Source organism: Platalea leucorodia, assembly GCF_965183815.1.
Source record: "Platalea leucorodia genome assembly, chromosome: 2".
NCBI classification, from domain to species: domain Eukaryota; kingdom Metazoa; phylum Chordata; class Aves; order Pelecaniformes; family Threskiornithidae; genus Platalea; species Platalea leucorodia.
The window spans coordinates 26,513,386-26,531,388 of record NC_138824.1 but is presented as its reverse complement, the minus strand read 5'-3'; the positions used below and the strand labels follow the sequence as shown (position 1 = coordinate 26,531,388).

At 37.2% G+C, this 18,003-nt stretch overlaps 1 protein-coding gene across 2 annotated transcripts in view; it reads left to right on the top strand.

Annotated features, from left to right (window-relative positions):
• The window catches only part of DCLK1 (doublecortin like kinase 1), a gene marked incomplete at both ends in the record, with an annotated part of 249,227 nt that overhangs the window by 186,602 nt on the left and 44,622 nt on the right, over positions 1-18,003 (top strand). For both annotated transcript variants that reach the window (XM_082305137.1, XM_082305138.1), the window contains 2 exons: positions 108-202; positions 17,615-17,699. In XM_082305137.1, the coding sequence (XP_082161263.1) occupies positions 108-202; positions 17,615-17,699 (180 nt within the window). The remainder of the gene's footprint in view (positions 1-107; positions 203-17,614; positions 17,700-18,003) is intronic.

Below are 18,003 nucleotides of genomic sequence, written 5' to 3'. Positions count from 1 at the left end.
GCAAATTAATCTGTTCAACAAAGAAAGAAAAGAAATATGTTGATTTAACTATTTCTTTGCTTTTAATAATGCCTTGTATTTATTTTTTCAATTTATTGTCCTTTTAGTGAATGGAACCCCTGGTAGCCAGCTTTCTACTCCCCGCTCTGGCAAGTCTCCGAGCCCATCTCCCACCAGCCCAGGAAGCCTACGGAAACAGAGGGTAAGGAAATAAGGAAACTGATTTCTGAGCGTGGCTGGGGACAATCCGGGATAGCCATTATCCGATAGCCTTCTCCCCACTGATTCCTTGTGTGTAGAGTCGTAGGGTGGAAGAGCCTGGCTACAGTCCTTGTTGTGTTTGTACAACGCTGAAGTGGAATACAACTGTTCTGTGTCTGTCAAAATGCTAAGTATGTTGGGCATTGGTTTATCCTTGAGGGGAAAAACAGGGGTATCTTTCTCCTTTCTTACAAAACTTTTTTTTTTATTTTAGTTTCTTTTTCCAGACGTTTCACAACTGGAAGGAAATGTTCATGTTGTCAAAGACATTTTTTTTGTTCTTAATTTGCCATGGGCATTATGTCACTTGCAAAACCTACAAACAGCTTTGATTTTGAAGCAAGGTGAAGGAATGCACTGTGAAATTTAGCTGTGGATTAGCTGTGATATCATAGCCTTGTGCAGTGAAGATACTATCAGTACCAAGGCAGCATGAGACATGTCAGTCAGTTTGCTGGACCAGAGTTGTTAGTAGCTGTGGGTTCCCACTAGTTATCCTGTATAGAGGAATCTACACTGTACCTAAGCATCCAGAATTAAGGTAGTACCTATGTTACTTCTGCAACCCTCTAACAAAATATTACTTGTTCAACCCAAAAGGCTACACATGCTGATTTAATTAATTGTATCTGTTCAAAAGCAATGGGACAGATGTCTGTGTATCTTCTCTTCCTCTATTTTCTAAACTGTGATCAGTTCTCAATGAAAGCTTCCCTAAGGCAGTACTCTGTATCTCAGACTTGTTTATAAACACAGTTTGAACACATGATTTTTCTGCCTTTTCAGTTTTTAAATAAGGACATAATTTGTGTCTCTCAAAATAAGGGTATTGGCAGTGCTTGACTTTAGGGCCTGGTGCAGACCTGATTCCCCAGATATCCAGATCAGGAACAGCTGTAGCATGGCACAACTCCGTTCTAGCCTGTGTACCCTTCTTCATGTCTGGTGGATAACAGGGAGCTGAGGAATTGTGCATGCCCAAGTCTTACCTCAGGCTGGGATACAGCCATGGGTTTGTGCCGTGACTTGTTTATAGATATGGAAGCCGGCTGTGATCTTGCAGTACAGAGATAGCCAGTGAGCGGCAGCTTGAAACCTCAGGGTAGTGTCATGGTTTCCAACATCTGGTACACAGAGAGTAAAGATGCAAGTTTCAGTTGGGTAAGCTGGTACTAAAATCTTCTTGAATGCAATGTCTTGGACACCTGTTTGTTCTTACTCTCAAAGCTTACTAATGAATCATTAACAAGTCACTGAAGAGGGAAGAAAGAGCCTTCCAAATTAATTATACATTGGTGATGTAAGGCTGTCTGTTTAGATGATGATATCAGTATACAGTGGATTTTCATTTGCTGTAAGGCTGACTCTTTTCATTGGTAACATTCCTAAACTTCCTTCCCCACCACTGATGCTTTTCTCCCCACAGTGAAGAAATGTTTTTCTGTTAACGTTTGTGGATGGGTGAGTGGGAACCCTGTGGTCAGCACCATTAGACACAAAGTGTGTTTGTCCACAAGGTTTCTTACTTTCAACTGTGAAGAGGAGAGTGAATGGGCTGCTTCTTATCTCGGTTCCCTATGTGGAAGTGTAACAGGATCATTGAGTGGCAGTATTATGGATGCAAAGGGCTGTGTAGTGGTAACATAATCACATTTCTAACTGTACAGAAAAAAATATCGAACTAAACTACAGAAGAGATAAGACGTTGTTAAAGAGTTGAATTCTCTTCTCAGATATTCATGTCCGGTCCCCTTGACCTCGGTAGGGGACCTTTTATGCTTGTCTGGCTTTATTTTAGACAGATTTTTTTTTTTTTACCTGACCAAACATGGAGTACATTCATGTAAAAATACATTGCAATCATATAAAAATGCATTGCAATAATATTATTTAGGTTACAAAATCAACTGCTCAGAAGTTCAGGGATGGAAACTTTACACTTGCTCTGAGAATTTATTTCACCTCCTTTCATGTTTAACTTGCGAAGTGAATGAGCTAGAAGTTCAGTGTAAAAACATGATTGTGTTGTTAAAGGTCATAACATGTATTCCAATGACTAAATTAGTTCTATGAACAGCCATTAAACAGTGCTTACTAATCTTAATTTTCTTATTAGCAATATAAATGGTGTTCTGTTTTGGTTTAGTACCATCTTTTGTATGTTGCCATTTAAATTTTATTTAAATGGCATTTAAAATGCCATTTAAAATGGCCTTTAAATGCCATTTTAAATTTATTTAAATTTTATTTAAAGGACAGGGGACTGATTTCAGCGCCCATCTTGTCCCCATTGTTGAGAGGTGAGGTATTCCTGCCCCAAAAGAAGAGCGTTGGCTGCTAGAGCCATGGTCTGGGGTTGAAGGTGATGGCTAGGTTTCTCACTGGTCTGGGTTTCTCTCTTTACGTGGAATTTGAGGGAGCTACTGCTTTAGAACTGAAATAAGATACTGGGTCCTGGAAATGCCAGCTCAGCTTTGTAATTAATTTTTTCTCTGCCCCTCTCTTCTTGTGGTTAGAGTTAGAGGAGTGCCTGTTGTGCCATCAGGTATGTGGGATGTCAGTGGTATGTATTGGGTCTGGAAGACGACAGGCAATGTTGATTCTAGCATAGCCTGATTCCCCTTGATGTAACTAGTCAATCAGCTCTTCAGCATCCCCATCCAAGTGCTATGAGGGAGTTGTAGGCTTGGTCCGTCAAAATGCTTAGGGGTCTAGGCAGGCTGCCAGTGTTTTTCCTGGGAAATACACGTGAGAGGAAGTCATGCTTTGGAATTCAGAGGCACAAATGCAAGGTACTTCCACAAACTGAGGGATTTCCCTTTGTGAACAGCAAAGACCTGTAAAAATAGTAGAGATGGTAGAATTTTCCAAAGAAAATTTTCCTTCTAATTACAGGGTGTATTAGGCAACTTAAAATAGGGATTGATCAATCTTACTTACTGACATTTCATCATTCACCTTTAAAAAAAAAAAAAAAATTCTGGCCTTTGATGGAAGGCTTTCCATTGATGTAAAGAAAGCCAAGAACACTACTGTGATACAAGTACTATACTAATGAAAACGGTACTCTTGTAACCCTACAGGTAAAATTTTCTACCCTCAAAAGCCAGAACATAAAAAGATAAAAGTTTCATCCTTTCTCACTTCATATGTACATGGCCGAGTTGTTTCCAGAAATTCAGAAATCAGTGAAAGTTATATATTGATTATCTTGGGTAAAATTCAGTCCATGTCTGAGGAAAGGAAGATTTTAAAGGTTACTTTCATGAGTGTAATACAAAGACTTGAAAGTGAACTAGGAATCGTTTGGACTTTTATGATTTTTTCAGCTTCTGAGTGTTTAAACTTGCAGCCTGTGTACTATAGTTATGCTTTCTTATAGTTTAATTCTTTCTTTATATTTATTCTTAAATAGGAAATTAAGATTCTTGGTTTTGAATTGTTATGTACTTAATTGTGTATTTCCGCAGAGGATGAAAACATCTGAAATTCAGGTTTATAGCAGTTGAAGTAGACAGTTACGGTGTTGCACATGCATATACTTCCTACCACAACAGAGTACGGTTAATGATGCAGACTCAGAAAAGGTGACATGGCACTCATAACAATAAATATATGTAATAGCAACCCCCACATTTTATTTAACTAGCCTTTGTAATAGTTTATGAGCTTGTTTTTCCACTGTCTTGTAGTGAGAGTCATTACTTCAATTAGGGTGGAAATGTTCTATAATTTATACCTGATTTTCCATTGCTTGCCATTATTTTAAATGTTTTTTCTACTTCCCTAGAGACTACAACCTATAGAATAATAAAAAAAATATATTTAAGGTACATCTTGACTAATCAGACAAAGAAGTTGAATTCTATGTATATAAGGATTTTTTGAGTTGTATGTGGTCAAGGAGTCTTATTCATTGAGCAAGTTTTGTCTTTTTATTAATCTGTGCAAAATAATGAAGAGATTCTCCTCATATTTTTCAGAAATACAGCTCTTTGGCTAATTATAGGCAAGGAAAATTCTTGCAGAAAGGAAAACTTTAAAAAAATTTCAAGTATTTATAAGTATACAAAAGGGCATAGAATATGATCCTGAAATCTTGTGCATGATTTTACTTTAAAACAACCATAGAGTTATAAAATTAACCACAAAAATACTCCCCTAATACTAAAAGTCAGTTCTCACAAATATCTTCTTTGTAAGTTCTGAATGCGCATTTTTTTTATATTCAGAGGAGTGAGCAGTCACCTGGAAGATTGAAAAGTTTGGTGTGTTACCCTCACTGTCAATTTTTTTTTTTCTGTACTATATATTAGAAATTCCAAAACTGTATATGCTTAAAAGGAATTTTAATAATTAACTAACTAGTTACTATTCATGACGAGATGGTCTCGTCTGTTTAAAATTCTTCTTTTGTCTAGATTGTTCACAACAAAATAGAAATGTATTTTTCAGTCTGCCACTCTAACGTGTCTGCTACTGTATGTACACATGCCCATTGCCAAAATACATGCAAAATAAGCATTCTAGGGAATGAAAAACGCCTTTCAGGGACTTAAATCCCCTTTATATCATGCCTGCAAATAAAACATAAACCTGCATAGATTATTGAGATCCTTGTAAATTTGAAATGTATAAAGTATTCATATTAGGTAGTCCTTGTTTTATAGTATAGCTTTTAGATTTGTTTATTTTTTGTCTCAGTTATCTTCCCGTGATTAAAAAAAACCCAAATCCCCCGAACCAAGGCCAAGTCTAAAGCTGGCTCCATCAGCCTTCCCATTCTCATGTGTTCTTTTATTTTGTCTTGTAATTGTTTTTTTATTTCATAAATATGTTTTGTGCTTAAAGGATCCCCAGAAACAGCTTAAAGGTATCAGAGCTTGCCTATGAGGTGTGCTGGGCACCTGCCTACTTGGTGCGTCTCTAAACCATCAGCTGTGCTTAATTCACCTTGAAAAGATAGTACTCTGTCCTCCACCGCTTCTCCTCACTGAACTTCCTATTTCATTCAGTGCTGTTGTGTATCTTGGCAAGGATTGTTGTGCTGTGTAGGTTGGATAGGGCAATGTATCATCCCCTAACACCTCTGGCATTTGAGGATTATCTGATCCGTCAGAGGATGCTCGGAGTGGGTGTTGAAAAAACAAAGTGGGTCCGTACACTCAGACACTCTCTCTGCTGTCATGAGCTGGTTGCTTGGCTACCGTCAGAAAGAGCCGGTGACGGGGGGGATTTTACATGCTGTCTTTTTACACATACACACAGATACAGAAAAACTGTGGAAAAGAGATACCATTGTCAGTACAATATAGGTAACAGCAATATTCAGTGTCAGCATTCTGGGGCTCAAATGTTGCTGGATCCATGCTGTATCACCAGTGGGTGGCAAGTTTTGATTACCTTATATAAGGTAAGCACTTACTTTCCTACTGCTGTTTGCAAAACAGCAAAAAGGGAAATATATTCCCTTTAAGATTAAATTCATACTGCCAAGCTTGCAAACAATTAGGTGACTCTCCAGAACAGACAAATATTGTTTTAATAGTGTTGAATAGGAAAGAATAATAAAAAAAAAAATTCCTCTTAGAATATGTTATACATTGAAACTTCAACTTTATTTTCTAACCATCTATTTGTTGATTAAAAAATAATTATATGATATTAAGCCAAAAATCTGATTATATAGAATATGTGTATTTTATATTAAACAATATCTTCTGGTCCACAGTAACAAAATGAATATAAGACAGTTGCAGTGCAACAAATCAAACACAATAAACAAATCTATACTGCACTTCATCTTACAGGACCTGTATCGCCCACTCTCTTCGGATGATATGGATTCAGTAGGAGACTCAGTGTAAAAGAGAAAATGGAACAATGTTTATGGTTTGTGATTTGGTGAAGGTTTAACATTTTTAAAGAGAATAGCTGCTAATTTACAGTAATAGTGAATCGCACAAAAGAGTTTTGCATATTTAATATTAAAAACATGGGGCCAAATTAATTCTAGTGTGTGGGGGTATTTTTGGCTTTACCACTGCATTTTAATGCAAGAATTTGTAATGAATGAGCCATTGAATATGTCCATCAAATACAAAACAGCATTGTGCACGCTTTAAGGAACGAAGATTGGATAAGGTGAATGTAACGCACAAATCCATAGTGGGCACATTTATGAATAGCAGTCTTTTTATCATCTAAGGTACTGATTATATGTTCTGTTTTTAACATAGGTATCTTTATTCATTTTGGTATGAACAGTTAATGAATGCTTTGCTTTTACCAACGAATAGGTGAAATGCAGAAAAAACCTGCCATATTAAACTGCTTGCACCACGCTGTCTGATCCCGACACGCACATTTGGAACACTCTAAGTTTAGTCTTTTTATCCAAATGAAAAGAAAATGAAGAAATCGCATGTGGTCACAGGACAAAAAGTAAATGCTTTCGAAGTAGCGTTCAAGTTCTCTTCAGTGCATTACCATTTGATGACTGTAAACATAAGAGTGTTCACAGGCAACGTGAATGTTTTACCTGGCAAGAGCTGTTAATACTGATCGTCCGTGTGTTGCAAGTAAATATGGACAGATTTCTAAATGAGGAAATATGGGGGCCTGCTGGCTAGCAGTGTCATCTGACACACATATGATGACACCTTTTGGAAAAACATATTTTGCCTGAGAAACTAGTGATTATTTTCACTTATGTTAAGGACAGAAACATCATTTTTTCTTTGCTATAGTAAGACATTTTATGCATTTTAAAATGAAAGCCTACAGAAATGGTGGTACTGTAAATCATCCTCCTGTTGACCTAATTTCTCAGTTTTCGTTATTTCTAGAGGTGGTCATTTTTTACAGCATGAATATGCAAAACTCCTTTAGTGTTAAAGTAGGTCACGCATTATAACCAGTTGCTTAACAAATATCTACTAATTTTGTTTGTTTTCTGCTGCTTTATTGTGAGAATCTTACTCTCATTTACATAATAGCAATATTTCCCATTGTATGTTGCATATTGCTTTAAAATTTATCTGTTGTATTTAAGCCCATAGTGTAGTGATAACACACTTTTACTTATACCTTTCCTTTCAGTATCTAAATACTAATGATTTAAGAATTAGAAATTACTGTGATTCTGATCCTCAAAAAAAATCTATAGAGATTATATTTTTGAGCTACTTAGTAATGATTTAATGTATTTTGAAGTGAGGAAAATTTACTTAATAGCAGAAAATGTTTAGCTGCCACATGCCAACTTTTAAATGTAATGAAATAATTCCTTTACACTGATTTGTCCATAATAAAATTCAGCAGCTGGAAAATGTTGGCATGTGATATTACGGCTTCGCTGTATCAGTATCGTTTTCTTTATGGAGGATATTTGCAAAAAGAAGTAAAAGGGCAGCAGAATACAAAACTTACCTTCTCTGTTTTGAATACTTGGTTCCAGTATCACCTGGAGAGAAAGTCATTGATCTGGCAGGTTTGCTGAAGCAGTTAGGTCATTCCTGTTTGAAATGCATGTTTTGCCATTCCTGCTTCGGACTTCAGATCTAAAATTGTTCCCAGCAATAGGAACAGTCTCCCCCCGCCATACCCCGATCCTAAGGCTGTCCTGTTCTACTGAAGAAGTTCACAGCTGTGAAGTTACTTGCATTTTTGCCTGTTATGAGGGAATGTCTTTGTAAAATGTGTTACTTAATCCCAAGAAATGCATATTATGTAAAGGTGCATTGGGATCAGTTTCCAAAAATTCAGACAACTCCACCAGACTGAACAAAACACTTACTGACATTTTGAAAATTGTTTTTTTCCTGTAAAGAAAATAAATTCCAGGAATTTCATTTTTCCTCCCCTCTCCCATATAGGCTACTGCTGCTTAATGCAGTTTATTAAGAATGTTTGTTCTGCGCCGGGAGCACAGATTGCCAGCAAACCTGAATCCCACAGCTTTACTTAGCTGTGGAAAAGAAAAATGGACCTTATATCAGTAATTGTTATCATAGCGAGTTCTCCATCAAGACTGTTTCAAAGAATATGCTAGTCCATAACATTTAATCATTTCAACATATGACTTGTATTAAGGGGCTATTCGGGGGCAATATGTATCATTAATATTTCATTTAAGGAATGAAAGTCCCTTAGAGATTGAAAAGGTACACTGTTTATAGACTTTGAGATCCCTTTTGTGTGGAATGTAATTCCCATTATACATGAGCAGAAATGAAATGTTTCTTTTGAGCAAGACCAGAAGGTTTCAGTTCATGGGTGAAACTGAAATTGCGTTTCTTGATGCTGTAGTTCTGCTTGCAGGTTTTAGTTTGTCCCTAGATTTCATCGATTTCATTAAATAACGGCATACCTTAAGCAACTTTATAGTGTTTGAACCTCTTATAGTTCTCTGTATGCTGCATTATTTGTGCCTACTCTAAGGTGATTATGATGTAGCTAAAGTCTTGTATAGATTGTGAATGCTTTGCTTCCCTTTGAGCTTTATGAATACTTGTGATTATTTCCCTAATGCTTTCTGCAACTTTCTGGGTTTTTTTTTTAATCTCTCTTCTTCTTTTATGCAACAAACAGTTCACATGTGAAGCACAGAATGTGTATGTTTATATTTATACACACATACATACACACATACATAGATTAATGGCTTTGAAACGCATGCACAGTTATGTCACATTTGTGGCTTTAAACAAATATGTGGGGAAAATGTATTAATGGAAGGATGTTCATCTGGTGGGATTCCCTATAGCTCTGTTAAAGTCAGTGGAGCTGCACCAACCTGTACTTGCTGAGCAGCTCCCCTGAGGAAATCTGTACAATTTACAAGAGGTCTCATGTACAAACAAGGGCTAAGTTCTGCTCAGTTTGAAGTTAGTGGCAAAACCACAATTGACTCCAAGGTGGGAAGGATAGGACCTTATGCACAAATATATATATACACAGACAAAACATTAATCATAAATTTGAGATGGTATTATTTTGACATGTTCAGACTTGTGTCTCCTCTTGAACTGCACTGTTCTGCAGTGTATTAAGTCATGCAATATTATAAGTTCTTTTATTGAACTCAGTAAAATCTTTAACATTCATTATCCAATGTGAAAATTGCTTTCCAATTTGTAAAATAATTCAGCAACAGCACATTATTTTTAGCTATTTTTCTCTTTAAACCATTTTCACAGGGCATATATGGCTGTAAAATAAAAATTCTGAGGCATTAATATTGTGGCTATAAATGTATATTATAAGAAAGGATACATAATGTTAAACAGCCTTGAAGAACACCTGGATTGAGATTGTATGGCATAACAATTGAAATAAATAATAGTGTTTGCTTTTACAGTTTCATACTTCACACTGCAATGTGAATTTTATATAGCGCAGTTTGATACAAAAAACGTGCTCCAACTCTAAATGTTAAAATGAATTAACAGTAATAGAGAAAAGAACCTCTGATTAACCCAGTTTACTGTTTTGTCAAAAATAGTAGAGAAATGAACAAACAGAAAATCTTTATGGTGCTAAATTACCTTGTCACTTGATGAATACTTAGATTAATGCTGTCTGTGCTTTTTCTTCTATCCAATTAATGGTATACAACCGAATACAAGATTGTTCTGTTTTTAATCTTCACTTTCAGTTTATCTGTTAGTGACGCGATGAGAACTTGTAACTATTAGTGAGCAATAGAAGAATAACCTTGTGTCACACAGCCAGCAGTAGCTTTACATGCGGAGCGAAGTAAGCAAGTGGTTGTCGCACTCTTTGGAAATGGGTGTGCTACCCCCCGGGAAACCCCTCCGTTCAGAAAGCAGGGCTTGCCGAGCAGAGCAGAGGCTATTCTGAGCCGTGTTTGCTGTCGTAACACCTTTCGGCTGTCTCGGTTTGCCTCTTTCACCTTGCACCTGATTTCAGACTGGCTGAGCGCCCTAACTCCCTGCGGAAGGCAATGGGTATGTAGATACATGTGTTGTGTACGCACACATTAGCGAAGGGTTAAAAACACACTCAGTGCACACATACATATTTGTATGCATTTTAGTGTCTGTATTTGCGCATGTTGATTATATTCAAATTTGCTTAAATTAACCCTCGGCAGTGAAGTATGAAAAAAGCTGTACTGTATTCAGCGTGTACTTGTTGTCTGATGTTATATGAGGTAATTAGTTTGTGGTTTGCCTTGCAATACAGTGTTTTGGAATTTGGACTCTAGCGAAAGAGGAGCTAACGATGTTTGTGCTAAGGCCTCTTCATTCTGTTAGTTGCACTATGATATTGTAAATATTGGCACATTTACAACATAAGTTTAAGATTTTACAAAGTTATGCATACAATTATTTTTTTTAAAGAAAAGTGCTTGGATAGTTGCTTTTTAAAATATACCATTTTTGTATTAATGTGATGCAGGAAACCAAAAAGAAAGGTGTTGATTTATCAACAAAAAATGTAAAACTTGCAAAAATAAATGCCGATGAATGTTTGATTTCATATAATCAGCTGAAGAAAATCACCTTCATTTTTGTGCCATTGTTTCATCATACTGTGTTGTATTTGTGTTTCATATTTGACCATGTCATCCTGGTTGCAATTTGTTGTTTCGCTAGATTTAACATTACTGTAGACTATTGTAAGCAATGTAATAAATATATTTAAAAAATACACACTGTTCAGTGAGTTTATTTTGGAAACGTGATTAACAGGCTTTAAAAAAATACTTGCAGTTGGTGTTGCTTGTTCATTTTGGATCAGCATTGTCCATCTAACAGTTCACTTAGTATAAGCATATGGGATTCATGCATCCTAATGAGTTCCTTTAAATAGTAGGTGCATTCAGTGCCTTGTTAAATAATAAACTCTGGGGTCTAGCGTGTAGATGCAAAAGATCCTTCAAGGAAGAATTTGGTTTCTAACAGGTCTTTTGGAGACAGTAAATATACCTACCTTGAATTGCTTATGGGTAAGTTTGTGTGCACGCGACGGGATAGATTTCACGTATGAAGTGGGAAATTAGTAGACTATCCAAAGCAAGATACCAGCTCCCTGCTGACAACTCAGCTACAGCAGTGTTCCCCTTAAGTATTAGGAAAATATACCTGTGAAAAGCTAAGAGTACTGAAACATACCACAGTATTTTAAAATAAGTACCTTGTTTTCTTGATATATCTTTCCACTCTTTAAAAATACATATCTATAGCCTAGGCGGGGGCGGGGGAAGAGAGACATTACAATTTCTGACATGTCGTCTGCCAGTCTGATGCTTCAGCTGATGTTCAGATACTCTTCTAGAGGGATCTGTGGGCCTGATAAAAGTTCTAGTTTTGAAACCCTCTTGGTTGTCAGTAAATAGGCCTAAAAAAGGTGTGCAGACGTAGAAAGGAAACAGTACTATACAAATGAGGAAGAGTAAGAACAAAATAATTGAGGTTTCTGTCTCTACCAGGTAACAGTTAAGAATACCAGGAGAGCCTTTAAAATACAACTCAAATAGATTAAAAATAGTTCCCTTAATTCAGTGGAAGAAATAAGAACCTCTTTTGATGGCCTTTCAGTTTTTATTCTGTAGTTGAGTGGAAAATTTTACCTGTGTTTAACTTTAGAAAAGGAAAAAGGAAACCTTCACATTGCATCACTGCACGTGTAACTTTTTATGTTAACCACAGTATGGATACAGTAATGACAGGTCAACTTCCAAAACCATGAATCTGATACTTTTTTTTTTTAAGATCATCAATAATTTCTGGAGGATGCCAAAGGTTGAGTGAGCCTACAGTCTGAATTATGGCTCAGCTTTGGAAGCAGCTGTTAGGAGCTAGCGGAGGTTAGATTTAAGTTTACTGTTAAATACCATATAGGAAACTATGCTGGTCTTTCAGAATTGCCTTGTTACACAAATCAAATGAGTGTATAAGCAGTTGATGCTGCAGCTTAATAAGAGGATCCTAATAAAAGAAAGTGTTTCAGCTTGAAAATTTAACTTCAGTCTGTCAGCTCCATTTCCTTGCAAACTCTCTCATTTGTCCCTCTATCACTCAAAGAAGAAAACGAACACAAGTTCCTGAATGGCACATACCGGATTATTGCTTGTGTCATTTGAACTTATCTCTTCTCCGAGCTGTGTAAATCCTGAATTGCATAAATGAACAAAAAAATATCATTTCCCTACGTAGAGCCTCTCTTAAGTGTCCATCAAGACAGGGCAGGAGGTAGAACTGTGGATAAGTAGTAGGTTTGCATACATTTTTTATTGTTCCTTACCAGATGAAGCAGTTTATAAATAAATTTGGATCTTATGTGTCAGTTTAGTGCAGTGTCCGAATTTGAAAAGAAAACGATTGCATCATTTCTCCTTCTATACATTGAATTCCATTGGCTTCCATTCTTTCAGCATGAAGATCGTGGATTTGATGTTTCTCCATGAAGTAATTTTTTGCCAGCTCTGTACTGTTTACATGGGAACTTTTTTCCCTGTCTCAGCTGGCTGGGCCAAAAAATGTAAGCAATTAAACAAAAGAAAATAAAAAGCATTTTTCACTGGATAGAGTTGGGAGAGGGAGTTTCAGTGTAACCCTTTGCTTCTCTCTAAATTGAATAATTAAAAAATGAGTTTGTCTTCTTAAAAGTTGCATCAAAATATAATATTTTACTGTTTTAAACCAGGTGTCCTCTGCTGTACCTTTTGTTCTCTGGAGATATACCATTTTGTTGTATTGACTCACTTATTTCTTGCTTAACACTGTTACATATTACAGGATTTTTTTGAGTCCTTCAAAGTCCTTCAAAGCTAATACCTGCACTGGACTGTTGTCTTTATTTTACCATTAACTGTGATGATCTTTAGGGTAAGGAATTGACTATGTCAGGAATTCATGATGGCTACCTTGCAAAGGTTATTTATAACCAAACTGAACACTAGTATGGGCTCCAAAAGAGGTGAGCATGATTGCTTAACTGTTTAGTTTTGGGTTTAATGCTATTTATCCTTACTGAGTTGAAATTCGTCTTATACATATTACTGACACACATAGCTTTTTGTATGTTTTTTAAATTCTGTAGAATTCTTCGGAGCAGAGAAAATCTTAGGAGGCATCATTTAAAGATGTAATAATTCCCTTATCCTGAGCCTCCTTCCTGAATTTACACTTTGTTTACTAATTTTAATCTTTGCTTCATTAAGCCCATTTCTAAAAGAGCAGAACTCTGCATGAGATCCAGACTTAGTGTTACACCTGTGTGCATTTCTGTTACTCACATTTCATCCAGATGCTTCCTTCATGCTAAGGAAATACAAAGGAATCTATTGTTGAGAGACTTTGTAGGCTCCATATGCGCTAATAAAGGTTTTGAGAGGTTTGGAAAATATAATGCAGTGTTTGGGGTTTAAGATTCAGGAATCTGAATTGCATTAACACACTTCCTAGCCATACTTGTTTAAGTTTCTTTTCATAACTGCTGATACTGGTAGTCCACAAGAATAATTCCTGCTGTTTAGTTGGAGTGGGATTTTAAGATTAATTTAGGACAAAGATGAGTATGGGGAGAGAGAAATTACAGTAATATTTATTTTACTGCCTTTTTAAAATGGATTTAGCACAATTTCCACTGAGATACAAGCTATTTACAAAACAGTTGCTAAATAAATCTCCCAGTGAGACATGGATGAAACTCTATAGCGCTAATGTTTCCATTCACATCAATGAGATGTATGGTGTGCTGGCCATCTGTTATATAAACCTGAATAGGATCTGAAATCCTTACACCAAAGACCTGATTTTTTTATGCCATCGCTTTTATGGAGGTGTGCCATAAAAGTGGCCATGTGCTGGCAACCTGTGCAACTGGACCCCTTTAAATCTGTGTAAAAGTGATGACATTTCAAGCACCTCAGCATCTCTTAAAATTAAAACAACTAATTGCATTAAAGTCTGTGTGTTGAAGAGATTATACTCTTGCGTAGAGTTTGTTTTTCCCCCCTTCCCATCTGCAATATCCCTGATGGGGTCCACAGCTGTGAGAGCAACAGTGTGCACGACAGACTGCCTCACAATTGGCAAGCCAACTGGAAGGAACACCGAGACCCACAAGGATTGCTGGACCCGGAGGGCTTTCAGCTTGTGAGAACAACGAGCTAATTAAAGTCTAAATAAATGGAATGTCCTTCTAGCTGAAGTAAAGATAAATAAATAAATGCCTTCGTGTTGTTCCAGAGGACTGAATAAAACAAAAAATATTTGTGTCGTGTTTACCTAGTAACGTCTCTTTAATTGTGAAAGGGGGTCCGTCAGCAGACTTGGTGAATATATGCTAGTGTACAGTTCCTGATTTCTTTTTAATCTGTTGTTTTAATAGGAGGGGTTCAGCAAAGGTGATGAAAAGTGTTTTCTTCATATTTTTCAATTTGTTTAAACATTTTAAAGTTTAAAGTTTTAAAAATCTCAGTATGTATTTTTAGCAAATGTCTTCTTAGCTACTGCTTCCTTGTCACTGGTGAGCTCTGCTTCTCATGCTGGTGCTTCACACGCAGATCTCACTAAAGGGGCTGTATGCTTTGTTTGCAGACCTATGGTACAGTATATGCTACTAATGCATCGCTTTGGTTCTTTTTCAGTTATGAATATCATCTTAGTCTTCCCATTCTTATGTAGTGTCAATAAGAAAAGAAATAGAGGCACTTAAAAAATTGATCTCATACTGATGTTTTATTTCATTTAAATTTTCTATGGGCCACTTTTTTTTCAGTTTGTTTAACCAAACCTAGGCTAAATACATATTTGGGGAGCTATACCTCAGACAGATACTTAGGAGTGAATTTAATTTCAGTAGTGTGTAGGCTATTAAGACTATTTGTATTTAAAGTGAAGCACTTGCTGAAGTGCTTTGCTGAAGTGGGCCGTTGAAGGAGTCTAATTTTGGAAGGGCTGAGCGATCGCAGTTCTCAGCTAAACCCGTCTTGAGGGTCCATGAAAAATTAGGTTCCCAAACAGAAATTTGAGTCTTTCTAGGCACGCATTCTGAGAAGATGTGGCCGAGTTAGGTCTCGATTTTCACGTCTCCTATTGTCACAAATGAGAAGAATGGGTGCGAGACTCCGTAAAGAGACCGTCAGACTGCTAAAGAAAGCTGCAGCGGTGTGTAGTTGGCAGTCTTGACATAACATCTGCTGAAAAGTGTAATCTCACTATTTAAAATGCAAAAAACTGAATAAGGTAGTTATTTGATAATCTGTTGAAAATCTAACACTAACCTTTTTGTGTTGTACCCCTTAAATGTTGTAAAGATTCGTTCCTGATTGTATATGTAACAAATATTAAACATATTTAAATTGTAATTCCTTTAAGAAAATACTGTGGAGTGGGAAAAAAAGTAAGAAATTGGATGCCTGGTCTAGGAAAACAAACAGACGCAGCAGAATGAGTAGAGAAAACATGTTTTTCTGCTTATTTTACAAGCAGGAGTGTAAAGGAAACAATTCTCTCATTACATGTGTATAAAAATAGGCTTTGAGAGTGACTTCTCCAGGCACGAGAACTCCTAGCATTTTCCCATTACCTTGATCCTCATCTGCTCGTTTGTTCAAAAATGAACCAGAGGTAAGTTTTTACTGAGACGTCCTGCACAGTTTAGCACAGGAACAGCACATACATAAACACATCCTAATCATGAAACAAGGGCAGCAATGTTTTAGCGAACTGCATAAAATCAGTCAGTGCTCACTTCTGTTGTCAAGAGGCAGCAAAAGTAGTCCAAAAACTGATTAATGCAATTTTTAATTCTGGTCAAAGCTCAGAAGAAATGCTTGGATGGATGAAAAGAATGAGCTGGGGTTGATTAAAAGAAAAAAAAAGGCAAAGAATCTCTTGATAGACAGGATGTGCAAGCTCTCAGGATTATTTAGTGAAAAATAGGCCAAGTTCAGCCTTTGTCTAAATCATCTGACCTCAATCTATTGTGGGAGAAATTAAAAGTTAGTCTGTTCAAATGAACTCAACATACTGGCCAGCTTTTAACTCTGCTGACTGCCTTCTCTCTGACTCCGTACTCTGTAAAAATCCCAACTGCTGCATCGTTAGTTATTCTTGCTCCAGTCGTCAGCTGTGTCCTGCAGTGGCAGAGGAGAGAGATCATTCCAAAGAAGATGCATTAAATTTGTATGGTGGATTGACACCCTCATTGTGGGCATCTAGATACCTTGCAACACAGATAAGGAACTGACAACGTTAGTTACATGCAGTACAGCCTGCAATTTATGTAATATGTAGATTGAAGGAGGTAATTAAATACTGCACCACTTTGTAACCTTTCAGCATGCGAACTATGTGAACCTGAGAAAGTTTTAGTTTTGGAAATCCTCTGAATACTTCTCACTTATGTTGCAACACGAGGACCTGAGGAAATGCTCAGTTTTGCTGTAAGTTCCTGCAGATATGTTTGTATCATCGTTACGCAGCACAGGATAAAAGTTTTGGGTGAAATCTGCTCCATCTCATGTGTATGTGTAGTTTCATCCCTCTAGATGCGTGATGAAGCAGTCTTCCTAAAGGATATGCCTAGAGTCCATATGTAACTGGTAGACATTGATAGGTGCTTTGGAAGGCTTCCCTAATGAGATCCTGTCTGCTATACTGTTGGCATCCAAGCTGGGTGGCTACGAGTCTCCTTCTAGAGACTATAGAGATACCATCCTCCCTGCATTAACTGTATAGGCAAACATAGTCACTTGCTGTACAAGTACTTAAATCCGAGGTACAGACCCATGCCTCAAGTGAGCTATACGCAATCAAATGTTTTTCCAAAAAAGCAAACGTTATTCACCCTGACATTTTATTTTCTCCATACATTACCATAATGATTTCTCCCTTCTAGAACACAACTGGGGAGGATTTCACCAGAGGGAGGTTTGCAAAAGTGAGGAATTCTGCCCGTAACAAAGCCAACTTCAGTCAAAACAGATGTTTGTGCTTCTAGTGCCTGCTAGGTTAATGGTGTTGCTGAGAAAACTGTCTCCTGCCTGCAGAGGGCATACAGCTCCTCAGTTTTCCCTGCCAAAATGTGCGTGGAATAGGGAGAAACTAATGGACCGTACATAACAGCATTGCTGCACATTGCTGCACATGATGGATCAGGGATATCTCACTTTACACGGGGGTATCAAAAGTGTAATTTCAGTGGAAAAATTGGACTCTTCCCAAGCATCCACATATCCCTCCACCAAAGTAAATTGATACTTTACATAGGGAACACTGAAGGCTCTCTGGGATGTGTGTCCAGCAGGAACATGCTGCGGGTACTCATACTCCTTAAAAATCATCTGTTTTCATTTGTGTCTCTCCATTTCCAGAGCTCCCAACACAGTGGCTCCTCTACCTCATTAGCATCCACCAAAGTTTGCAGCTCTATGGATGAAAATGATGGACCTGCAGAAGGTAACATTTGAAGGCTGACATTTCAAAGCAGTCAATGTAGTGATAACAGCAGCTGTGTAGGAAATGAGTCATTCTTCCTGCCGGAGAAGGTGGGAGCATTGCGGGCTGGATGACTCCCCGTGAGGAGGCTCGTCAGTCTTAACAAACCAGTTAGGTTCACTCCGGATCAGATTTGATCTGGACATCCTTATTGAGAGGTGTTTTTATTGCAGGATACTCCAGATACTAGTTCTGCAGGTGACGCAGTGCTGGCTGCGTATTAATTCACTAATTTTCTGTCTTGTCTGGCACGGTACTAAAGAAC